Here is a 25,297-nt window from a genome sequence, read left to right on the forward strand (position 1 = left end):
CAGCAAGTTCATCCTAATAAACACCAGCCACATCAGTGGGGTTGAATCTTCATGATTTAGCTCCCACACCAAGGAGTATGGTATGAATGAACAGATGATACCTAAGCAGCAGCTAAACGGATATCAAAGTGACTGGCTAATCTACATTTCTGAAATACTGTTTCTGAAACAAAATTCAAAGATTATGAAGTATTAAAGTCAAAGATTTTTGTCAAGAACAATTATAAACTAAAATAAAGGAACAAATAATATTGGAAAGTAGGAACCAAATGAAATATACTAAAGGAAAAAGTCTGTTTAATCTTAAGCAGTAGCCTCAAATTACCCTAATGAATAATCCAGGAAATTATAATAAGACTTCTAAAAGGACCCTAGTCTAACCAAAAAGAAATGCCAAACTATTGAAAAGATAAAAGTTCACTGTATTACAGCTATCCAAACCACTCTGCAGAGCATAATTTGGCAAAACATCAAGGAAACAAAACAATAAATATAAGTAATTAGTTTAAAAAAATCGCACTGAAGATATCATTTAATATGTCCAAGATACACCATTTAACTGAGAGATAAGATGACAAGTTTAAACTTTTACCAAAAAAATAGAGTAACATAATCTAGTACTGCATGATCTAGAAAACAAAAGGAAAAAAGAAAGCTCTTCAAGTGGCTTTAACATAATATATTTGCCATACTGCAATTCAAAAGTCTAAATCTCTCAACTGAAACATTAGAAAAAAAAAAGGTAACAGTGAAATTCAACAAATATTAATGACATCTCATTGACTCATAGTCTGAGATTTTCATTTTTTTGTGAAAAGTGGCAATTACCATTACCACAATCACCCTTAAGCTTCTGAACATATTTTCCAAATAGTACTGTGAAGTGCTCCCCCATTTGTTTTAAGTCAGACTATTAAACTGCTATTATTAACAAAGTCCCCACAGAAAACACCTTGTCTTATGATTTCCATGCACATCAATATCGCCTCTTCACGTTCTCCTCGAGCAAAACGAATGTTGGCTTCACCCATGAGACCTCTCAGAGCTCTGGGAAGTTTACTCCGAGGCCTTTTCTCCTGTATGGAAGAAAAATGACATTTAGATTAAAATATAGTGAAGTCTTAGATTTCAATTCCAGCCATATTAATAAATATAGCATATAATGAAATTTTCCTTTAAAAATTTTCAGTTTTTGCAACCCAGAACTAAATAGTTGCAATTCTAATTGACTCTTTAACATTAAAGTTTATCAAGTCTAAAATTGGCCATACATGGTGACTCATTCTTGTAATCCCAGCACTTTGGGAAGCTGAAGCAGGCGGATCACCTGAGGCCAGGAGTTGGAGACCAGCCTGGCCAACAGTGAAACCCGTCTATACTGAAAATACAAAAAAATTAGCCAGGCATGATGGTGCACACCCACAATCTCAGCTACTTGGTAGGCTGAGGCATGAGAATCACTTGAACCTGGGAGGCGGAGGTTACAGTGAGCCAAGATCACGCCACTGCACTCTAGCCTGGGCGACAGATCAAGACTGTCTCATTTAAAAAAAAAAAAAAAAAGTCTAAAACTCAATTGCAGGAAAAAAAAAAAAGTGGTCAGAAGTTACTAAATTACTAATTAGAATAATAACAAATGTAGAGCTGGATGCTGCAAAATGCATTTATATTCCAGAATTATGATGTAATTTACTGAAGATCCCCCTTCTTTCAAATTTATCCACTCAAAATGAACTTGTTTAAAAAAGTATCAAAGGGTTATAGTATGGACACAGACATATTTTTTAAGACAGGGTCTCACTCTGTTGCCCAGGCTGCAGTGCAGTGGAGTGATCTCAGCTCACTGCAGCCTCGACTTCCCGGGCTCAAGCATCCTCCCACCTCAGCCTCCAGAGTAGCTAGGACAACAGGAGTGCACTACCACACCTCGCTAGTTTTCAAAAAAGTTTTTTGTAGAGACAGAGCCTCACTATGTTGCTCAGGCTGGTCTCCAACTCCTGAGTACAAGCAATCCTCCTGCCTCAGCCTCCCGAACTGCTGCCATTACAGACATGAGCCACTGTGCCTCACCAGTATGGACCTTTTAATAGCAAAAGCGCAGTCCATTTTGACATACGCAATAATTAAGGTTTTGTCTGTGTGTCTGTGTGTGTGTTAGATTCTACCTTTCTAGCATTTTTAAAAAAATAAATGGCCCAATTGGTTTAAATGAGCCACTTTGCTTTGACTTTATTTATTTATTGTGTTGTACTGTATTTAATTTTTTGAGACAGGGTCTTGTTCTGACACCTAGGCTGAAGTGCTGCAGCCTTGACTTCCCCAGGCTCAGCTGATCTTCCTACCTCAGCCTCCGGAGCAGCTGGGCTACAGGCACACCACCATGCCCGGCTATAATTAAGGTTTTACATAAACATTATCTAATAGGAAACATAATAAACAAATAACAATAGTTGTGTCATAGTATTTCCTTTCATACAGTTTGAATTGTTTCCCAGGTATAACTTACAGACTTCTTTTTCAATTACTATGTCACTTTCTTCATTGTTTATAAATATCAAAATAAGTAAAAATTTACTTTCATCATTTTCTTGGTTTCACGATTGAGAACCATCTCCAATACAAATACATCGCCCGCAGTGGGTTGCTCAGGTGTTTCTTCCTCCTCCTCCTCCTCCTCCTCCTCTTCTTCCTCTTCCTCCTCATCATCTTCATTCTCTCCAAGCATGGAAGCAAAGACCTTGTGAACTGACTTCCTCACTCCATCTGATGTTTCTCCTGAGAAAAGAGACATTGATGATGGGGGAGGGGTGGGGAAGCTGCGGAATTCTCAGCGAAAAACAAGTATTTTCTAAGTATAAATTTTTACCCCAGTAACACCAAATTTGAAAGTAAAAAATAGCAAATGAACACCCTCAAAAACCAAACCAAAGAAGAAAGTTATCACAAAGCCATGTATTTTATTATATAGGAATAGCTGACTCATCCTTTAGGCCTCATCCAGATTTATAGGCAAAATTAACTGAAAAATCAGAAGTACACACAATAATACAGAGGAAAAAAATAGAAGAATTATAAGACATAGACCTAAGAACTAAACAAGCCTAGCAGTACGGAGCCCTGGTGGTATAGGATAGTGGTTAAAAGTGAGGGCTCTAGAGCCAAGGTGCCTGGTTCCAAACTTCATCTCCATCTATCACTAGCTGTGTAACCTAGGGGAAATTACTAAAGCTGCTCTATACATCAGTTTCTTTTTGGGTTAATAATAATTTATAGGGCTACTCTGAGGACAAAATGAGTGTGAGTGTGTGTGTGTATATATACACTTAGAATGCCTAGCATATAGTAAACGCCTATTAAATGCTATTATTAGTATTAAAATAGCTTTATTATTTCAGGAAAAAAATAACATGACATAGTTCATTTGTATCTCAGGATACCACCATAGTATAATATAATGATTTTTGAATGTCAATAATTATGACTTTGAATGATCAAGAAAATGTTAAGTGCAGAAGCCAATTTTCTGTTAAAGCAGAGATATTGCTATGGTTTGAATATCTGTCCCCTCCAAGTCTCATATGGAAATTTAATCCCCAATGTGCGAATATTGAGAGGTCTTTAAGAGGGGACCTTTAAGAGGGACTGGGTCATGGGGCTCTGCTCTCATGAACAGATTAATCCATTCATGATTTAATGGGTTATCATGGGAGTGGGACTGGTGGCTTTACAAGAAGAGGAAGACAGACCTGAGCTAGCATGCTCAGCTCCCTCACCATGTGATACCCTACATCGTCTTGGGACTCTGGAGAGTCTCCACAAAGGTCCTAAACAGATGCGGTTCCTCTGCCTGGGACTTCTCAGCCTCCCTAACTATAAGAAATAAATTATTTTTCCTTATAAATTACCGAGTTTCAAGTATTCTGTTATAAGCAACAGAAAACACAAAGATAGACATGTAACATATTTATAGAAAAGTTCCAACAAAATAGTTAAAATTTTAAGTATATATAGAGAGATATATTTATATTTATATCTCTCTAAGTATGTGTTCAAAATATATATGTATTTTTTGAGATGAAGTTTTCCTCGTTTCCCAGGCTGGAGTGCAATGGCGCAATCTCAGCTCACCGCAACCTCCACCTCCCAGATTCAAGCAATTCTCTTGCCTCAGCCTCATGGGGTAGCTGGGATTACAGGCATGCGCCACCACACCCAGCTAATTTTGTATTTTTAGTAGAGACAGGATTTCTCCATGTTGGTCAGGCTGCTCTTGAACTCCCGACCTCAGGTGATCTGCCCACCTCGGCCTCCCAAAGTGCTGGGATTACAGGCGTGAGCCACTGAGCCCAGCCAAAAACTCTTTTTTTTTTTGAGAGGGAGTCTCACTCTGTTGCCCAGGCTGGAGTGCAGTGGCACAATCTCAGCTCACTGCAGCCTCCACCTCCTAGGTGATTCTCATGCCTCAGCCTCCGGAATAGCTGGGATTACAGGCATGAGCCACCACACCTGGCTAATTTTTGTATTTTTAGTAGAGATGGGGTTTTGCCATGTTGGCCAGGTTGGTCTCGAACTCCTGACCTCAGGTGATCCACCCACCTTGGCCTCCCAAAGTACTGGGATTACATGCGTAAGCTATCATGCCCGGCATTTTTTTTGTTTTGTTTTGTTTTGTTTTTTTTAGACAGAGTCTTGCTCTGTCGCCCAGGCTGGAGTGCAGTGGTGCGATCTCTGGTCACTGCAGCCTCTGCCTTCTGTCTTCAAGCAGTCCATCTCAGCCTCCCTAGTAGCTGGGACTACAGGCTTGTGCCAACACACCCAGCTAATTTTTCTATTTTTAGTAAAGATGGGGTTTCACCATGTTGGCCAGGCTGGTCTTAAAAACTCCTGGCCTCAAGTGACCCACCCACCTCAGCCTCCCAAAGTGCTGGGATTAGAAGCGTGAACAACTGCACCTGGCCTGTGTTCAAAAACTCTTATGCATACTCACTTATGTGAAATACTTCAAATGAGATAATCAGTGTTTAATGAAGAATAGATTTTAAAAGCTACATGTTCTGAGCAATAAATATTATTTTGAAGTCATAAGGATCATATTCAAGAATTCTGAACACTCAAAATAATGATGAAAAGAAATGTGTAAAATTTATCAGAGGAACAAAAGAACAAAGGAACAAAAGAAGAAAAATTGTATGATCCATCCTGATAGAAAGAAGCATTTGATAAAATCCAATACCCATTCCTAATAAAAATTCTTAGTCAACTAAAAATGAAAGGGAGTATCTTTTATTTCATGAAGAGTATCTACAAAAATTTTCCACAAACACAGTTGATGGTGAATTACTGAATGTTACTAAGAATGAGACAAAGTTGCCTACTGCCACCACTTCTGTTCAACATTTTACTGGAGGTCCTAGCCAATGTAATAAGAAACAAAAGGCATAAAGATGGCAAGGAAGAAATAAAATTATCAAGTCACAGATGACATGATTATATACATAGAAGACCCAAAATAAATCTACATACAAACTATAAGAATAATTTAGCAAGGTTGCTGAACACAAAGTCAATATATAAAAATTATAGTTTAATATATCAGCAAATGAATTGAAAATGAAATTAAAAGATGATCCTATCTTCAGTGTGTAAGAACGGTGTGAACAGCAAGAATTTAGTGGTGTATTTAGTACGTCCAGAGGAAAAGGACAACTAGTGACCATATATTTCAATTAGCTGACTGCCAAAGCTTGTTCAAAACTGACCCCTTTTGCTCTGAATACATGCTCATACTCACCAAGAGTCTTGGTAGAGTTCTGGGACAATTCCTTACTAGGAAATTAGGAGCTTCGCATCTTAAAAGGATGGATGACATTATTTGAGCTGAAGCCAGCCAGTCCTTGTGGGCCTGACGGCTCATCATGAGCCTGAATTGGACTCAGTTCACTCCTTTTTTAGGGCCTGATGGCTAGCTTTTGGGAGCAGCTTTAGGTAACAGGACTGACAGGCACCCACTTGTGCCTGCTGCTATAGTAGCAACTCAAACACCTGAGGAAAAAAGAGCAGCTCCTCCCTTCAGCAGATAAGGAAGGACACACAAATTGTGAGAACAACTTCAGTCAGCTGCCTTTTTTTCTTCATCTTTTAAGTTCAGGAGTACATGTGCAGGATGTCCAGGTTTGTTACTTAGGTAAACATGTACCATGGTGGTTTGCTGCACAGATCATCCCATCACCTAGATATTAAGCCCAGCATCTATCAGCTGTTCTTCCTGATGCTCTCCCTCCTGCAACACCCCTAATCCAAAAGGCCCCAGTGTCTGTTGTTTCCTCACCCCCTTTTGTCCCTGTGTTCTCATCATTCAGCTCCCACTTATAAGTGAGAACATGCGGTGTTTGGTCTTCTGTTCCTGTGTTGGTTTGCTGAGGATAACGGCTTCCAACTCCATCCATGTCCCTGCAAAGGACATGATCTCATTCCTTTTTATCAGCTGCCTTTTCCACCCCACTTTCCTGGCAGAATAAGAAACTGTAACCCCCAGTTTTCCCTCCTCTTTGCCCTTTTTTCTCCACTTGGTCCAGGGAGGTAGGAACAAATCTTGCTTGTTTTCTGCCCATGCTATGACTGTCTGTTCTCTGTGTAAACGCTTATTTGTTTCGAGGGAAAAGAACCAGACTGTACTTCTAACCCCTAGAACTAGACAGTTGTTATCAGACCCTATACATGAAGCTACATTCTAATTGACAGTTTAGCATCCCAGTTAACTTGATATGGTAGTAAATGGATACCCTGAGATATTATCAGCATTCTGATCCCTGGAAAAGGGTATCAATCACTGAACATTAATAAATTTGCTTACTAGTTAATTAGGCTACGATGAGTTTAATTAGTCTGGGTGCACTAACCAAATTTAATATCTGGACATGCAAAGCTGAGGACTGGATGCTAGAATGAGGTAGCCTACCAAGACACCTGTGCTGTGTGTGAAGTTCCATGAGGGCAACCAACTTGCCTTCCACGCTAACATTTCTATCTTTTCTCCCTGTAACTAAAGCAGTGGTTTGGAAGCCACTTTATATCGAAGTGTAATTCATTACAATTTGAGGAAGTATAGTCTGGAAGTGATTAGTTACCAACTGAGAGGGCCAATTTAAAAAATAATCTTAAAAAGCTCCCAAACAAATACTGATGTCAATTTAAAACACTTTTCCAACACCAGAGCTCACAAAAAATAACCATCAGGGTATTCAATAACTCAACAAATATTTATTGGGCACCTACTATATAACCAAGCATTCTGTTCCTGAAAAACCAGGTAATCAACAACAGAGTATCACTGCAATGAAAATACAATGCTTCACTAAATTACTTTGCTTACATACTCTAAACATTCATTGCAGGAAGCACATAATTTTAACATACCTTCATTGACATCTTTGTCTTGGGATTTGGTAGAGTTAATTCCTGATGATGACGGAACTTCAGAGTCATCGGGATTTTCTTCAGCTGATAACTTGCCTTTTTCCTGAAGACTCTGTGATTGCAAATTAATTAATGAGTCCAAAAAATAATGCAGACTTAGCTCTCCCCAGCCACAGAGTATCTGGTTCTAGTCCTAGCTTTGCCACTCGGGCATTTTGTGACCATGGGTTGGCAGTTTATAGAATAGGGCATTTGCCTAATTTTCTATTCCTACAAAACTTGAGCTGTGAACACATACACAGTAGATGGAATCTAAGTTTGAATACTGTCAAAGCATTTCAAAGTACTTATATCTTACCCTTCAATCTGTCATTTGTAAAAAATAAATAAATAAAATATCTTAATAATTTCATTAATGAACATATTGTATCCTAATATTTTAAATAAAAAATGACTTGGTGGCTCACATCTGTAATCCAGCCAATTTGGGAGGCCGAGACAGGCGGATCCCTTGAGCTCAGGAGTTTGAGACCCGCCTGGGCAACATGAAGAAACTCTGTCTCTACAAAAAATACAAAAATTAGCAGAGTGTGATGGCTCACACCTGTGGTCTCAGCTACTTGGAGGCTGAGGTAGGAGGACTGCTTGAGTCCGGGAGGAGGAAGTTACAGTGAGCCGAGATCGCGTCACTGCACTCCAGCATGGGTGACAGAGCCAGACTCTGTCTGAAAATAAAATAAAATAAAATAAATAAAAAGATAAGTCCCTACTAAAATTAAAGAATCTGCCGGCCGGGCGAAGTAATCCCAGCACTTTGGGAAGCCGAGGCAGGCGGATCACGAGGTCAGGAGTTTGAGACCATCCTGGCTAACATGGTGAAACCCCGTCTCTACTAAACATACAAAAATTAGCCGGGCATGGTGGCAGGCGCCTGTAGTCCCAGCTACTCGGGAGGCTGAGGCAGGAGAATCGCTTGAAACCAGAAGGCCGAGGTTGCAGTGAGCCGAGATCCTGCCACTGCACTCCAGCGTGGGCAACAAGAGCGAAACTCCGTCTCAAAAAAAAAAAAAAAAAAAGAATCTGCCTTCGAACTTAAAAATTTAAAAAGGTTGCATTACTTTTATTTTCTCTTGCACTTGAAGTAAGCAAGAAGATACAGTAAGTTCAGATATTTCTAAGTATGGGGGGAAAAAAGGTATGGGTGAAGATTATCTTCTTATCGGACAATACTTTTTTATGGACTATTACTTCACACCAGTGGGAGACTCCTCAAAAACAGGAGCTCAATCGTTCCAGTTCAGAAAAGGAGACATTGGGGCCTAAAGAAGAGAAGTGAGCTGTCCACCCACCGTCACAAAACGACTTAGTGGCAAAGCTAGGACTAGAACCTGAAACTGACTCCAAACTCTTCTCCCCACCTCCCATTTAACTTACCAGCGTTAAGCTACCCTGAAATAAAAACGTAGTATTGGGGGAAAAAGAAGAGGTTACCACCAAGAGGAAAGATTTTCGGTGGGGGAAAACATTTTAAGGAGCTTAGCACAGGAATGAGGGGTGAAAACCGGAGTTTCTGTAAGATAAGGAAGAAGCTGCTGAAAGTTCCCAGCCCGCCCCATCACAGTGAAAGCGGTCGTCTGGGTCCCCCACACCTAAGGCTATGAAGGCAACGAGAATGAAGGGCACCGTGGCCTAGCATCGCCTCACTTTCTTCTCGCGGGTTTTTCTCTCTTCTCTCCGCCGTTCGAACTCCTCGAAGGAGATTTTCCCTTCCAAGTAGTCGATGAGTTCCGGACTGAACCCTGACATGTTTACAGGGTCTGTCTGTGCAACCCCAGGAACCGGGACGGAGGACCGGAAGAGCAGCGCCTTCCAGAAGCTACCTCGCCGGGGCCAGCAAGAGCAAGGAACCGGCGTCCTTCTGGGAAACTCGCCCGGTCTGCGCCGCAGCTGCAGCACTCAGGTTCCGCGTGCGCGCCAGACCGGGACGTATATATGGGAGGCGCGACCCATGCTGACTCCCTAGGCCGCGCCTTTCAGCCCTCGTTGAAGGTTATTAGATAGCTCAAAAAAAAAAGTGCTTTAAATATATTTTCTTTAACCTAGGTAATTTCCCTCAATTCTTCGCTAAGTGTTAGTTTCATTCTCCCAATCCATTTTTTTTTTTTTTTGGAAGGAGTCTCGCTCTGTCGCCCAGGCTGGAGTGCAGTGGCGCGATCTCGGCTCACTGCAACCTCTGTCTCCCGGGTTCAAGCGATTTTCCTGCCTCAGCTTCCCGAGAAGCTGGGACTACAGGCGCCCGCCACCACGCCCGGCTAATTTTTTGTATTTTTAGTAGAGACGGGGTTTCACCATGTTAGCCAGGATGGTCCCTATCTCCTGACCTCGTGATCCTCCCGCCTCGGCCTCCCAAAGTGCTGGGATTACAGGCGTGAGCCACCGCGCCCGGCCTCTCCCAATCCATTTTCTTTTCTGAAGGTTCCTTAAATTAATTTGGTCGCTGCTGTGTGATATTTTTATATTAATTTAACCATTTGCTCTGCCATGTGCATGTTTCACTTTCCAGTTCTCTCCTGCTACAGAAAGCTAAAATCCTCCCCCAATGTATGCTTTAAATTTCACTCCCGCCAGTTTTTCCTCCCCGCTCCCACCGCCCCGCGCCCTGCTCCCTCCCACCCGGAATCCTCAAACTCTCCCTTTCCTCAAGCACCGTCTCAGTCTGTAAATACGTTCACCTGGGCTTCCTGTTCCACCTCTCCCACCCAAGTTTTCTTCCTTTCCTAACAGCAAACTTTCAGAAAGAACCAAATACTTGATATGGTTACTACACATTGTTGCCCATTTACTATATAATAAATACATAGGCCATCTACTGTTTTATACATATTACATACATATCTCAAAATAACCCTTCCTTCTAAGTGGATGTTATTCCTAACGCTATTGTCTCTATCTAATAAGTAGTAGAGCCAGGATTTGAACCCTGGTTTCTGACTCCAGGTCCTATGCTTGGAACTATAATATACTGCCTCCTCTGAATGGTACGGTTTTTCAACTTCTACACACTCCTGTGATTTATATTTTCCCTTGTATTATAATTATCTATTTGTCCAATTCTAGAGACACTAGCTGTAAATATCTTGGCAACAGCCCTAACTGATGCATCATTGTAAACCCTACTGTATGGCCTAATAATTTGTGCTGAAAACACATTTGTGAATTATATTGGATGGAATTGAAAGTGCCTTTGGAACCTTGGGCAAGGGAGCTGGAGTAGGGGAATGAAGCTCAATATGAAGCTAAGGTTAAAGACAAGTTACAGGGAGAGTATCACCTAGCCATCTTTATGACAATCCTGGTGAGAATAAACAGCAAAAGGATGGGAGAATGAGGGGCCAGGACCTGCAAGGGCAGGACTGCCAAGTGAGAAAAAAAAATATCTCGCAGCTAGAAGTCTTCCCCTTTCTCATGAGGAAGGATCCTCAGAGTCCTACCTGGGTATAAAATATGGAAGGTGAGCAAGGGTAGTGTGTGTTAAAGTAATCCACTTAAACCACTTATAGGGAAATTCTCCCCTAAGTTTTTCCAGACAGTGGAGCAATTGTGTCTAAGAGGAATTTAGGAATCTTCAGTCCTAACTCTCCTAGGGGAAAAGAAAAGAAATCAAGTGAGAAGGGATGGTTACCTGTAAGGAGAATACTCTCCTAAGACCCAAATGACTTAGACTATCTTGTCTTATTGCTGGCTATCTGGAATATGGGAATAACAATTCTGGAGATATAGATTCATGTTATGAAGAACAGGAAGCAGTGAACAAGGGGTAGGAGGGTAGTTTTTTGTTGCTTGTTTGTTTTGTGTGTGTGTTTTGGTTTTTTTTTGGGGGGGGGGCTATGGAACACCTTAATGACATGAAAGTTATTTTAGAGGTCAGACTGTTGCAACATATCTTGAAATTTCAATCTTTCTGTTTTTCTTTCCCCCACTTCTTTGGAAGAGATTTGTCACCTGATGAGTCAGAGGTATCCACATTACCTTGAGATGAAGTGGAATGGTTACAGCCATAATAAAAATACATTCAGGCTTGTTTGGAAAATCAAAATGGAAAGTCTGAAGGAAGCAGAACATTGAATTTTTACCACGACCATATAATTAAAAGCATACATTCTTTCTTCTTGCCAGGGAAAAGAGCCAGGATGGGCTGTGACCCTATGTGGGAGACTGTTTTTCCATGGCTTTTTCATTGTTCTGAAAAAGCTTTCGATAGCTTTGTTCTAGGCTAGCTTTTCAAGGCTGTTTTCAAATCAAATAGCCTTGAAAGGTGGAGCTATTGTCTCCTTCTGGGGCAGGGAGCAAATTTGTTTTCCAAACAGTGTAATAAATGTTTCCCTCTGGGCAGAGTTTGGGCATGTTTGCTAGCAGTCCCATTAGAAGAGTGGGGATTTCCTAAGTTTGGAGTTCCTCAGCTTTGGCACAAACCCACTTGTGCACTGCATACCCCTGGACCCACATTCACATGGCTCCCTTGATACTTGGGGAGTAAGGAAAACTGATGTGAATGTAAAACTTATGTCGCTACCTGCCATGCCATCAGTAAGAAAGTCAGTTGTCTCAGACATAAGGTGTCTCATGTATCTGCCAAGTTTGATGAAAGTGTAGAAAGCTAGTGTGTAGCTTGCAAGTAGGATAAAAGCTCACACTCTTAACAGTTCTTGGCCACCCTAGATCTGGGACAGAGGACAACAGGCCAAGTGCCGGGGAATGGGGTGCTCACTGAAGAGGAGCAGAAGCTCCTCTCAGTGTTGAGAGATTGCCAAGGACCTATATAGAGAAGTACCAGAGACTTCTCCAGAACGTAAAACACCTGCAGAACATTTATTTGCATTGGAGCAAACACTACATAAACTTCATCTATGTTCTGGCATTAGTTCTCAGCCAAGAGCAAAATCATTTCACTAGTGAATTTTAGAAATGTGTGTAGGGGGGTTTTGGGGGTTTTGTTTGTTTGAGACGGAGTCTCGCTCTGTCGCCAAGCTGGAGTGCAGTGGCGTGATCTAGGCTCACTGCAGCCTCCGCCTCCGGGGTTCAAGTGATTCTCCTGCCTCAGCCTCCTGAGTAGCTGGGACTACAGGCACGAGCCACCACGCCCGGCTCATTTTTGTATTTTTACAGGAGACAGGGTTTCACCATGTTGGCCAGGCTGGTCTTGAACTCCTGACCTCAGGCCCACCTCAGCCTCCCAAAGTGCTGGGATTACAGGCGTGAGCCACCACGCTGGGCCCCCGGGAGGTTTTGATTGTCGAAATGATAGGGCAGGCCTGGCACATGGCTCACGCCTGTAATCCCAGCACTTTGGGAGGCCAAGGTGGGCGGATCACGAGGTCAAGGGATCAAGGGTGACAGAGGGAGACTCCATCTCAAAAAAAAAAATTTCCAGCTGAAGGATGAATGCCCCTGCCCCAAAACTTTGCAAGCTCATAGCTAAATGTCCTATGTGGATGCCCTTCCTTTTCAAAGCCACTGCACTGCACTCCAGCCTGGTGCCACTGCACTCCAGCCTGGCGACAGAGCAAGACTCCATCTCAAAAACAAATAAAAAATAAAAAATAAAAAAATAGGGCAGAGATGGGGAATCTACTAACATAGACTATCTGGGGACCAGGTGTACTAAATGATCACGCACAGTGATAATTTGGCTTCCCCCAACTGCCAATAGCACTACCATTAAGAAACTCTAGTCAGTGTGAGGTATGGGCTTCCATCCATAAAAATGTTCCAGCTGGGCTGGGCACAGTGGCTCATGCCTGTAATCCCAGCACTTTAGGAGGCCGAGGTGGGTGGATCACGAGGTCAGGAGTTCGAGACCAGCCTGGCCAACATGGTGAAACCCTGTCTCTACTAAAAATACAAAAATTAGCCAGGCGTGGTGGCGGGTGCCTGTAATCCCAGCTACTAGGGAGGCTGAGGCACGAGAATCGCTTGAACCCAGGAGGCAGAGGTTGCAGTGAACCGAGATTGTGCCACTACACTCCAGCCTGGGCGACAGAGTGAGACTCCGTGTCAAAACAAAAAATAATAATAATAATCCAGTTGAAGGATGAATGCCCGTGCCCCAAAACTTTGCAAGCTCATAGCTAAATGCCCCATGTGGACGCCCTTCCTTTTCAATGCCCTGAAACTGATGAGCATTCCCTTTGTGGAGGTCTTAACACCGAGAGCAGGGATAGTAGTAAGAAAGTGAAAACCAGCCACTAGTACTTGGAACTCGACAGAGGTGAAAAACTCCCTACCACTCTACCATTTATATGAATAAGCTATGCTTTTCTGAAGAATAGCTCATCAAGAATTACTTACATTTTTTAAATGGCAAGAAAAAAAGTTTTGACATTAACTAAAAGCAGCTTCCATTACTGTGTGAAAACTGGATGAATAGCACGTGTTTATTTCAATTCAACAAGTATCTATTGAACACTTGCTCCATGCTAGGCATTGTACTAGGTGCTGGGGAAATAAAGGTGAATTAGATATGGTCTCTGCTCACAAAGGCCTCACGACTCTTCAGGGGAAACAGACACATATACGACTAATTACAATAGAACATCTTAAACCAGACACAAAATCTGTTCTTGCACAAATATTTTATTCTTCATATACAATATCAATAATCCACCCAAAAAAGCCACATTAAAATATTTTGAAATGCACAGACTAATGTTAGGACAATGTTGCATTTTAGTGCAACATTCCTTTTGCAGGAATCACAGAGAAGATGATGCAGCTATCTATAAAGATACAGGAAAAGCAGCTATTCCAAATGTGAGTATGGGAATCAGAATAACTCAGCATGAGCTAGAGTAAGGAGAGCAGGGGCTGGTTGGAAAGAGAGGAAATCACCTGTTTCTACTTTTCCTTCCTGAGGAGGTTGTGTATGAGAGCAAGGGCTCGGGCATTGCTAGACTATTTGATGTGGCACAATGTCCACCTCTGAATCCTCTGGCAAAGAGCATCTTTGGAGGCGTTGACAACTTCTAGAATCCCATGTTTGTTGTTGTTGTTTGCTTCCATTTTAACTTAATTGTGGCTGTTTATCACTTGCCCTCATTTCTTATGAAACTAAAACTGTGAAGTATTTTGGTAGTGTATGCTGAACATGGGAATGCGTCTTCTTTTTAGGAAAGGAAGACAAATTTTAAACCCAACCCTCTATCACATATAATGAATTTTACTATACTAAAAGTGAGCATGTCCCTTTAAAAAAATATATTGGTCGATAAAAGATAATAAACATAAAAGACAAGTTTTAAAAACAAGCTTAAAGAAACATCTAATTTAGATTATAATCTTTTTTCAGTTTGTGATGTTTTTGTAACTCCTACAAATACATGCGGTGCTCTACATCAATATTTATGGTTTCACAGGAAAAAACTCCATAAATATGCATAGAAATCATAGTTCCAGCGATTTATATGTAAATATGGAAATGTGGAATAAAATCATTACAAACTGAAAAATAAAAGTGAGGGGGAAAGAAACTCCTTGAAAGTTTAGCTATGACAATGGTTGAATTTTTCTAATGAGAAGCTTCATCTGTAGTTTTAAAATAGCCAGACACCTGAAAGAACAAGACAATGTTATAATTAAATAGAAACTGAAGACTACACAATCAACACAAAGACCCCCAAATCAACATATTTTACTGAAAACTCTTTTTGTCTTCATTTTCTCACCAGAGATGTAAGGAACATAGAGTTCATAATTATGAAATATACTCCAAATCAGAAGCTTTGTTTTTTTTTTCATAAAAGTAAATAATTCCTGTTCTTTTATGATACCACCAACTGGGTGCTTTATCAGTTTCCTGCCCTTTTATATTACCTCATTCCATGCTCACATGAAAGTATTTATTTGATATTTTCTATGATACTTTCTGTAAGGTAGAAACTAGTATCTGCAATTTACAGATGAAGAAGCCGAGGCTTACAAGCAATTTATCTGCCTTTTACTAAGAGAGATAGTATGGTATTAATAACTATTCTCTGATACCCTAAGGCCTAAGTGTAAATAATAGTCAAGAGAAAACTTCATTAACATCTTACTGTTTCTTCTATTTTATTTTCTCATTTTAGAACAATATCCAAGGGCATATTCCACATGGTAAGTTATACGTTCTTTTTAGAATAGCAATCATTATTTTTTAATCATCACATTTAAAAGAACTAATAATGAAAACCCTTTCACAAACACTATGAAGCACAAGAAAGGCATGCTTCCTCAGAATTTCAAAATTACACTTGTGGGAGAATGGGAAAAGATTTTAATTATGATTCCATTCCTTTTATTATTCAGCTAAACAAAAAGCTAATGGATTGAAATCATAATGTATTTGCTTGGAATGCACCATACTTGTTCTTATTTTTTTGAGACGGAGTCTCGCTCTGTCACCCAGGCTGGAGTGCAGTGGCGTGCTCTCAGCTCACTGCAAGCTCCACCTCCCAGGTTTACGCCATTCTCCTGCCTCAGCCTCCCAAGTAGCTGGGACTACAGGCGCTGGCCACCACGCCCGTCTGATTTTTTGTATTTTTAGTAGAGATGGGGTTTCACCGTGTTAGCCAGGACGGTCTCGATTTCCTGACCTCGTGATCCTCCCGCCTCAGCCTCCCAAAGTGCTGGGATTACAGGTGTGAGCCACCGCGCCCGGCCAATCATACTTGTTCTTTTTAAATGGTAGGTGTTGGTTTGATAGGAATGCTAAGTAATAAGAGTAATGAAATTCGCTGGGCGTGGTGGCTCATGCCTGTAATCCCAGCACTTTGGGAGGCTGAGGCAGGTGGATCACGAGGTCAGGAGTTCGAGACCAGCCTGGCCAATATGGTGAAACCCTGTCTCTACTAAAAAAAAAAAAATACAAAAATTATCTGAGTGTGGTGGCAGGCACCTGTAATCCCAGCTACTCAGGAGGCTGAGGCAGAAGAATCCTTTGAACCCAGGAGGTGGAGGGTGCAGTGAGCCAAGATCACACCATTGCACTCCAGCCTGGGCGACAGAGTGAGACTCTACCTCAACAACAACAAAAAAAGTAATGAAATTCAAATCTTAATAAATTTTTAATTTTTTTATATGAGAAAAATGCCATCCTTACTAATAGTCAACCTTTTCTTCCTATAGGTGAGGAAGTTCAAGCTCAAATATATGCATAATACTTTATCGCCCAAAGAACCATACTTTTAACTTTTAATTCCCATCTAATCCAACAGCTCAATTTGACATATTTCTTTATGTAGATTTTCCACATAACTTAGCTATATCAGTTGGTCTGGAAAAAGATACAGGTAACAGTGTGGCCATGTTATTAATTTAATAATCCTATTAAGAGATAATTCTATTATTTTAATATGTCTCTGCCTGGATAACTATGCTTAAAAAATAAAGACTGTCATTTCTTTTTAAAACAAGACTGTAAAATACCTGAACCAAATCCAAATACTTAATAGTAATGAGTATAAGCAGAACTAAGCACTTCTTTCTATGAGGAAATAAAATTAATTTTTCAAATAAATACTTTCAAAATATCTACTTTATGGCTGACTTGTATGTTTGGACAGATCCAGAATAAAGGGCCAACTTTTACCTGAGCTCAGAAGAAACTTTCAGCCTTTGAGATAATTGTGAAAGGAGTTTTTCTGCTCTTCATAATCTGCAGATGCAGAAGCAGTAAGTTCTGACTGGAAAGAGAGAGGTCTAGGATTTTCATTCGTGGGGAAAGGATTTGGAAATGTTCCAAGATCAAGACCTCTGCCCTTAAAATATGCCTGAAGCCTTCTGAAAAACTAAAGAGAGAAAGAAAATGGTCAATGCCAGATATAAATGAAACACCAAAAATAAAGGTGATTTTTTTTCCCTCTATTTTTCCCCTGAATTGACTTTAAGGCTAATCTAAGAGGCAAGAAATACAAAATCCAGAAATACAAGTACAAGTACATGCTTCAGCTACTTCTCCTCCCCTCCTCTGTACCTTCTTTCTGACATTTCAACCCTAACCAAATAATTCACCATTCTTACTGAAAATTGAAGGAAGACTATGGAGCGGCACCACAGTGGAAAGATTCATTGTGAACTATCTCTGAGTACTAAGGTCAAAGGTGAAAATGAACTCCATAATAAGCAGCTCAGTATCTCCTCTTCCTTAATATGAGATCTCTGTTGTTGCCTTCTGCAATAGTTTCTTTTCAGATTTCCATTAGGAAATGAACACAGAAGATGTGCAAAGTGCTACTTGCTTTGATGCAGGACAGGCAAATCCCAAAACTGGAGCTTAGCACAGGAGGGTTCTTGGCTTTGCCCAGAAAAGAATTTAAGGGCAGGCTGGTTGTGGTAACAATCTTTTATTGAAAGGTACTGCTCCTGCCAGAACAAGGCTAATTCATAGGTAGTGCACCCAGGGCTGACAACATATGGGCTCTTATCAACTGTGTTTTTATCTACTTTTGAATATATGCAAATTAAGGGATGGGTTAATGCAAATAGAAGGGAGTTATTTAGAGCTTTCTAGGAAAGAGGTGGTAACTTTTGGGTCATTGCCATGGAAAGGAGTGGTAGCTTCCAGGTAATTGCCATGACATTTGTAAACTGTCATGGCACTGAGGGGAGGATCATATCCTAAGAGCAATGAGAGCAGGTTGGGACCACTTTTGTTGCCATCTGCTGGTTTCACCCAGTGTTTTCACTTTATCCTGTCTGGACCAGATCCTGTTTTCATCAGCAACTGTGACCAGAAAACAAATCCTGCTGGTCTCTTATCTCAGTTTATTTTAATCCTATGTTGTTATATTTCACATCATTCACTTTAGAAAAACCATATTTCAAAATAGTCATGTCAACATGTTTATTGTATTAGGCATTTTTTTTAAAGAGAATGTTTACTGAACTTTTGAATTCTATTTTATAGATAACTATATGTTGAAAATATGTCCAGTAAATTGATACCCATGCAGGGTCAACTTTCAATTTTTGCAGCTGAGCTTGGCAATCTCTAGTTATATGATAACTTGTTTTATCATCAGTTCAATCTAAGCTATGCACGAGCAATTCCCTGTTTCACTCTTTATTTTTTATATGTATTAGAAATCAAGGCTACAAAGTCAATGTGTATATAAGATCAGTTACAAATGAATTGTACTATGTGTGTATAAGATTGTTTCTAAATATAAATTTGTTTCTCTTTACAGAAACAAATGTAAACTGGCCAGAGAAACAATAGGTTGCCAACCACTAGGATAGTAAAACTCTGGTCCAATCCTGTTGGAGAATTTTCTCAACCCTTGGTAGCCCCCTTTCCACTACGTTCTGGAAAACAGAATGCTGTGTGCATAAATCCAAAGAGGCATTAGTTCTATCCTGAAACCCAGGCCCCAAGCGTGTTCTTACCAGATCTCTGTTTCCGGGGTTGTTGAGTGGCTTCCATTTGTCCTCATTTCTTACTGTGGCTCCATTCACATGCCCAAGCAGCACCAGGGCAACACATAGTAGCAGGAGAGGTGCTCTGGTCATGGTGGAGTGAAGCTGAGTGAAAGAGGGGATGCGGGAGCTGTCAATGATCATTGAGAGAGATAGTCAGGGAAGAGAGAGAGAAAGAGGAAACATCTGTAAAGGCAGACAAGGAAGGAGAAATAGCATACTGGTTTATCTAAGTTTTACAGCCATCTTTTTTCCAGATTGACTTCTAAATGAGGACCCCAAAATGCAACTGATTAGCTTAAAGTAGCCCATGATAATGAGAATGTTATACAGTGATAAGCAAAACAATTATGGAACATAACATAGAAAGTCTGAATATGCCTTTTTCATCTTTGGAAAAAAAGTACTTTGTTGTCTCCAAAGAAACTGCAACTCTTAAAATAAAAAACAAAACCTTAAATTACTTTTAAGCCTTAAGACAGCAGTCTTTAAAAAAAAGAAAAGAAAAAGAAATTACTTCAGATACCGAGCTGAGAAATACACCTTACACACACATCTGAGACAGACACATACCACACCAGTGTGAGTAGAGATTGTCTTCCACTCCAAGGTGTGAAATGGAAACTGAGACACATTGTAGAAAAGGCTAATAAAGCTTACCAGGAGTTTGGTTTTGGTTGGTCCTCCTAGGTTATCCTGCCTATAATTGGCAAGGCAATTCATGGGTACTTATAACCAATGGATTGGGTGCCAGTGGAAGTCACTGACTTGAGCAGGGGAGTTAAAAAATAATGATTCCTTTTTCATCCAGAACACAAAGATTCTTGAGAGTCAGATCTTCAAGCTTCTTCAGGGATAAGCTTATTTGCCTTAGAAATGCGGCAGCCACTCCTTGAACCACGAACATTTTATGTGGATTTTATAAAACACACAAAGCACTTCCACACAGCAAAGTGATTTTCTCCTTTTTTACTTTTAAGGGAAGGGATACACCTGGAAATACGACGGATTATAGCTGGAAATATGATGATGATTATCCCACCTATTAGAATGTTCTTTTGGAGATATGACTTTTTCAAGTTAACAGCATTTTTTGAACAGAAAATTATTTTGTGAGAGACAAAATTACTCTTTTTGACCTATACCTTGTACTTTTTTCTGAGAATCTCAAGAAGCTCTACAAGTTTTAAATAGTGGCATCATTTATCATAATATCTCTTCAAAATAGAGCAAGAAGATAACACGTTTCATGGAAAAAAGAAAAATTACTATACCTACAACATTCCCTTGCTGAATAAATGCCATCTGTAGAAAATGGTAGGCCGAGAAATTGGACTTGAGTTGTGACGTTGCTTTGGTTCCAATGATTTAGAACAAAATTTAGGACAAGATATTTATTCAGAAGGCTGGTGATCTCGACTGGAAATTAGCAAACCTGGCTATAGTCTCAGTCTTGCCATCTTGACCCTGGGCAAGTTACTATGACCTCTGCCCTTCATTTGTTCATTTCCTCTGTTTATTCATTCAGCAGACTTTTAGAAAGTGCCTACTATGTGCCAGGTACTGCAACAGGATTTGAGGATGAAATGGTAAGAATAATAAATACAGTCCTTGCCCTCATTAAATAGAGTAGTGGGCAAGATAAACATTAATCAAATTGTACAACCAAATGTGTACATATAAGTGAACAATCATTTCTATGAAATAGCGAGTGCTATGAAAGTATAGAAAAAGGGAATTTGATTCAGTCTGAGAGCCAAGGAAGTCTTCTGTGAAGAAATGACCTTACATCCAGTCAATTGAATAGGAGTTACCCAGGCAACCTGAGGAAGACAGAGGGAGAAGTGTGTCAAACAAGGTGAACAGCTGTGCTAGGAATGGGGCACTTTAAAGGTAGTGAAATTATGCCAGGCGTAGAGGGAGCAGGTGGGATGCCTGACGCAAGATGGGGCCGGAGAGGTAGTCAGATTATGATCTTTCGGCTACAAGTAATGCTAACTGATTAAAGGGTTTTAGGCATCTAAGAAGCTTGATCATACTTGCATTTTTAAAAGGTTATTCTGGTTGCAGTGGGGAGGAGAGACTGGGCTAGAAAAGAGGGCTGCGCAAAGCCAGTTAGGTGGTTGCACAGTAGTCCAGACAGGAGAAGATGTTAACTTGGATTAGGGCGATGTTAGCACAGATGCAGAGAATATGGGTAGATCTGAGAGATATTTATAAGGGATTGTTAATGTACTGGGTACTACGGGGAGGGGGGCTAAGGAGATGGGAGTTTCAAAACCAATTGCTAGGTCCGTGGGTTATGCAGGTGAGTGGGTTACAGTGCCATTCACCAAGATATCAAACCCAGGCATGGAGGAATGAAGATCATCATTCTGTTTGGAATGTGTTGAGTTAGAGGAGGCTTTGAGATTTCCTCGTGGGGATGGAGAGTATGCAATAGGATACACAGATCTGGAGCTCAAAGGAGAAATCTGGGAAGGAAATGTAAATTTGGGAGTTGTTGGCATAGAAGTGAATGACATTACCTCAGTAAAGGTTAGAATATGAGGAAAAAAGGGGGCCACAAACTTGAGCTTTGAGAAATTTTAACATGTAACAGCCACATACAGGAATCTACAAAAGAGACCCTGAAGGTGAGGGAAAATCAGCAAAGTATGGAAGCAACAGAAGAAAGTGTTTCAAGAAGGGACACATTGGATAAAATTAGGTCTATAGAGCATTTGAACTGTTTTAGTAGAAAGTCAGATTAGAAGGGAGTGGATGGAGAGGAAAATGAGTGAGTATAGCAAGCTCTTGGAAACGCAGCTATGAAAAGAAAGAAGGTAGTTACTAGAGTGAAAAGTAGAGTCAAGGAAAAGTGTTGTAGTTGTTAAAATGTGAGAGACTTGTTTGTTTAAATGTCAATGGTTAGGTGAGTAAATGAATACCCTGGAATTGTATTACATCACTCTCTTTAAAACCCCAGGACTTTAAAGTATCTAATAATATTGAAATATTAAATTTTTACTGAGGTTCAACATATGCAAATCAATAAATGTAATCCATCACATAAACAGAACCAATGACAAAAACCACAACATGATTTGTCTCAATAGATGCAGAAAAGGCCTTCGGCAAAATTCAACAACCTTCATGCTAAAAACTTTCAATAAACCAGGTATTGATGGAACGTATCTCAAAATAATAAGAGCTATTTATCACAAACCCGCAGTCAATAACATACTGAATGGGCAAAAACTGGAAGCATTCCCTTTAAAAACTGGCACAAGACAAGGATGCCCTCTTTCACCACTCCTATTCAACATAGTATTGGAAGTTCTGGCCAGGACAATCAGGCAAGAGAAAGAAATAAAGGGTATTCAATTAGGAAAAGAGGAAGTCAAATTGTCCCTGTTTGCAGATGACATGATTGTATATTTAGAAAACCCCATTGTCTCAGCCCAAAATCTCCTTAAGCTGATAAGCAACTTCAGCAAAGTCTCAGGATACAAAAATCCATGTGCAAAAATCACAAGCATTCTTATACACCAGTAACAGACAAACAGAGAGCCAAATCATGAGTGAACTCCCATTCACAATTGCTACAAAGAGAATAAAATACTTTGGAATACAACTTATAAGGGATATGAAGGATCTCTTCAAGGAGAACTACCAACCACTGCTCAAGGAAATAAGAGAGGACACAAACAAATGGAAAAACATTCCATGCTCATGGATAGGAAGAATCAATATAGTGAAAATGGCCATACTGCCCAAAGTAATTTATAGATTCAATGCTATTCCCATCAAGCTACCATTGATTTTCTTCACAGAACTGGAAACAACTACTGTAAATTTCATATGGAACCAAAAAAGAGCCCACATAGCCAAAAAGAAGAAAAAAAAAGAACAAAGCTGAAGGCACCATGCTACCTGACTTCAAACTGTCCTACAAGGCTACAGTAACCAAAACAGCATGGTACTGGTACCAAAACAAATATATAGACCAATGGAACAGAACAGAGCCCTCAGAAATAACACCACACATCTACAACCATCTGATCTTTGACCAACTCAACAAAAACAAGCAATGGGGAAAGGACTCTCTATTTAATAAATGGTGCTGGGAAAACTGGCTAGCCATATGTAGAAAGCTGAAACTGGATCCTTTCCTTACAGCTTATATGAATATTAACTCAAGATGGATTAAAGACTTAAACGTAAGACCTAAAACTATAAAAACCCTAGAAGAAAACCTAGGCAATACCATTCAGGACATAGGCATGGGCAAAGTCTTCAGGACTAAAACACCAAAAGCAATGGCAACAAAAGCCAAAATTGGCAAATGGGATCTAATTACACTAAAGAGCTTCTGCACAGCAAAAGAAACTGTCAACAGAGTGAATAGGCAACCTACAGAATGGTAGAAAATTTTTGCAATCTATCTATCTATCTGACAAAGGGTTAATATCCAGAATCTACAAAGAACTTAAACAAATTTACAAGAAAAAAAAACCCCATCAAAAAGTGGCAAAGGATATGAACAGACACTTCTCAGAAGAAGACGTTTATGCAGCCTACAAACACGAAAAAAAGCTCATCATCACTGGTCACTAGAGAAATGCAAATCAAAACCACAATGAGATACCATCTCACACCGGTTAGAATGGCAATCATTAAAAAGTCAGGAAACAACATATGCTGGAGAGGATGTGGAGAAATAGGAGCGCTTTTACACTGTTGGTGAGAGTGTAAATTAGTTCAACCATTGTGGCAGACAGTGTGGAAATTCCTCAAGGATCTAGAACTAGAAATACCATTTGACCCAGCAATCCCATTACTGGGTATACACTGAAAGGATTACAAATCATGCTACTATAAAGACACATGCACACATATGTCTATTGGAGCACTATTCACAATAGCAAAGACTTGGAACCAACCCAAATGTCCATCAATGATAGATTGGATAAAGAAAACATGGCACATATACACCATGGAATACTATGCAGCCATAAAAAAGGATGAGTTCATGTCCTTTGCAGGGACATGGATGAAACTGGAAACCATCATTCTCAGCAAACTAACACAGGAACAAAAAACCAAACACTGCATGTTCTCACTCAATAGTGGGAGTTGAACAATGAGAACACATGGACACAGGGAGGGGAACATCACACACTGGGGCCTATCGGGGGTTGAGAGGCTGGGGAAGAGATAGCACTAGGAGAAATACCTAATTTAGATGACGAGTTGATGACTGCAACAAACCAACATGGCATGTGTATACCTGTATAACAAACCTGCATGTTCTGCACATGTACCCCAGAACTTACAGTATAATAAAAAACAAATCAAAAAAAATTTTTACTGAGATTGTAGTAAAAAGTCACAACACTATAAACTCCTTAGACAATGCCCACCCTCACATTCCCAGTGCCCAATGTTGAGCCCAATATGCAAGCACTTTTAAAACAGAAAATACTGGCTGAATAAATTACAACCGATTTTCATAGCCATTTATCTACGAATAATTGATAGTTCCGTTTGTATAAAAACATAGTTCATTTGTTCTTTTAAGAGCTTCTTAAATTTTTAAGAAATATTTATAGTTTCTCAAAGGAACCGATGGACCAAAGGTAACATACATACTATAGTCTTGTTCCTTAACACTGGAGTTTCCCTGATGATTAATAGAACATAGAACTATATGTTTAAGTTAAAAAAAAATTAATTCCTTTGTTTCTTTTTTTAAGAGACAGGGCTGTACTCTGTCACCCAGGCTGGAGTGCAGTGGTACAATCACAGCTCACTGCAGCCTCCACCTCCTAGGCTCAAGTGATCCTTCCACCCTAGCCTCCCGAGTAGCTAGGACTACAGGCACACATCAACATGGCTGGCTCTCTTTTTTTTTTCTTTTTTTGTAGAACCATGTTTCACTATGTTGCCCAGGCTGGTCTCAAACTCCTGGTCTCAAGTCATTCTCCTGCCTGAGCCTCCCAAAGTTCTGGGATTTCAGGCATGAGCCACCATGCCTGGCCAGTTTCTTGATTTTAAATTTCTTTTTTAAAGAGCAGAAGGTACTACTGATAAAGTTGATTATGACATTTCCTTCAAAATGTATCAACACAGCACTAAGTAGATATTTTGTAATTATTTGGTTAATAGTTTCAATCGAGAGAGAGAGAAAAAAATCCCACAATATTTTAGGTTCTCAAACCATTAGTTTCTGGTCCAAATTATCTAATTTGGTCTCTTCATTAAGTAGTGCATTTGTAAAAGTAGCAGTTGGGACAAAAGGGTGTGGTAACAGGCAAAAAGGTGCTTCTGCACCCAGAGGCATCTGAATGAAACTCTTTGCTAGCATTTCTCAAATGGAATTTGAAAAGAAAATAGAGTACTCAGCACAGAACCACACACATGAAAGAAATCCAACAAATATGTGTTGATT

The 25,297-nt window shown here is 40.0% G+C and overlaps 2 protein-coding genes across 4 annotated transcripts in view; both read right to left on the reverse strand.

Annotated features, from left to right (window-relative positions):
* Positions 1–9,365, reverse strand: part of GTF3C3 (general transcription factor IIIC subunit 3) — a 35,779-nt gene extending 26,414 nt beyond the window's left edge. Inside the window, exons 1-4 of one of the 2 annotated variants that reach the window (XM_003309377.6) lie at positions 9,121–9,365; positions 7,417–7,528; positions 2,576–2,775; positions 953–1,076 (exon numbers count right to left, since the gene is read on the reverse strand). In XM_003309377.6, coding sequence (XP_003309425.4) covers positions 953–1,076; positions 2,576–2,775; positions 7,417–7,528; positions 9,121–9,222 — 538 coding nt within the window. In that variant the 5' untranslated portion in view covers positions 9,223–9,365. Of the gene's footprint in view, positions 1–952; positions 1,077–2,575; positions 2,776–7,416; positions 7,529–9,065 lie in introns of both variants that reach the window. The other variant, XM_024355003.3, reaches the window with a different exon arrangement.
* A 4,666-nt stretch (positions 9,366–14,031) lies between these two features.
* C2BH2orf66 (chromosome 2B C2orf66 homolog) lies at positions 14,032–20,687 on the reverse strand. Of its 2 annotated transcripts, XM_054679182.2 has the most exons (4): positions 19,525–20,687; positions 18,835–18,969; positions 17,039–17,237; positions 14,032–15,022 (listed from the first exon to the last, which is right to left on the reverse strand). In XM_054679182.2, the coding sequence occupies exons 1-3, from the start codon at positions 19,585–19,587 to the stop codon at positions 17,058–17,060; spliced, it is 378 nt and encodes a 125-aa protein (XP_054535157.1). In that variant the 5' UTR covers positions 19,588–20,687; the 3' UTR covers positions 14,032–15,022; positions 17,039–17,057. The 2 variants fall into 2 exon arrangements, with proteins under 2 accessions (XP_054535157.1, XP_054535159.1); XM_054679184.2 differs by lacking the exon at positions 14,032–15,022 and having other exon boundaries at positions 16,957–17,237; positions 18,835–18,994; positions 19,525–19,609.
* Between the last annotated feature and the right edge of the window lie 4,610 nt (positions 20,688–25,297).

Source organism: Pan troglodytes, chromosome 13, assembly GCF_028858775.2.
Source record: "Pan troglodytes isolate AG18354 chromosome 13, NHGRI_mPanTro3-v2.0_pri, whole genome shotgun sequence".
In the NCBI taxonomy this organism is placed as follows: domain Eukaryota; kingdom Metazoa; phylum Chordata; class Mammalia; order Primates; family Hominidae; genus Pan; species Pan troglodytes.

What these genes read in the sequence shown, in the direction of transcription:
- C2BH2orf66 (XM_054679182.2), bottom strand. Translation starts at nt 19,587, where the DNA reads ATGAATTGCCTTGCCAATTATAGGCAGGATAACCTAGGAGGACCAACC. An exon ending in CAACCAAAACCAAACTCCTG is followed by an intron (nt 18,970 to 19,524) that starts GTAAGCTTTATT and finishes TCTTTCACTCAG; the next exon opens with CTTCACTCCACCATGACCAG. An exon ending in ACCCCGGAAACAGAGATCTG is followed by an intron (nt 17,238 to 18,834) that starts GTAAGAACACGC and finishes TTCTCTCTTTAG; the next exon opens with TTTTTCAGAAGGCTTCAGGC.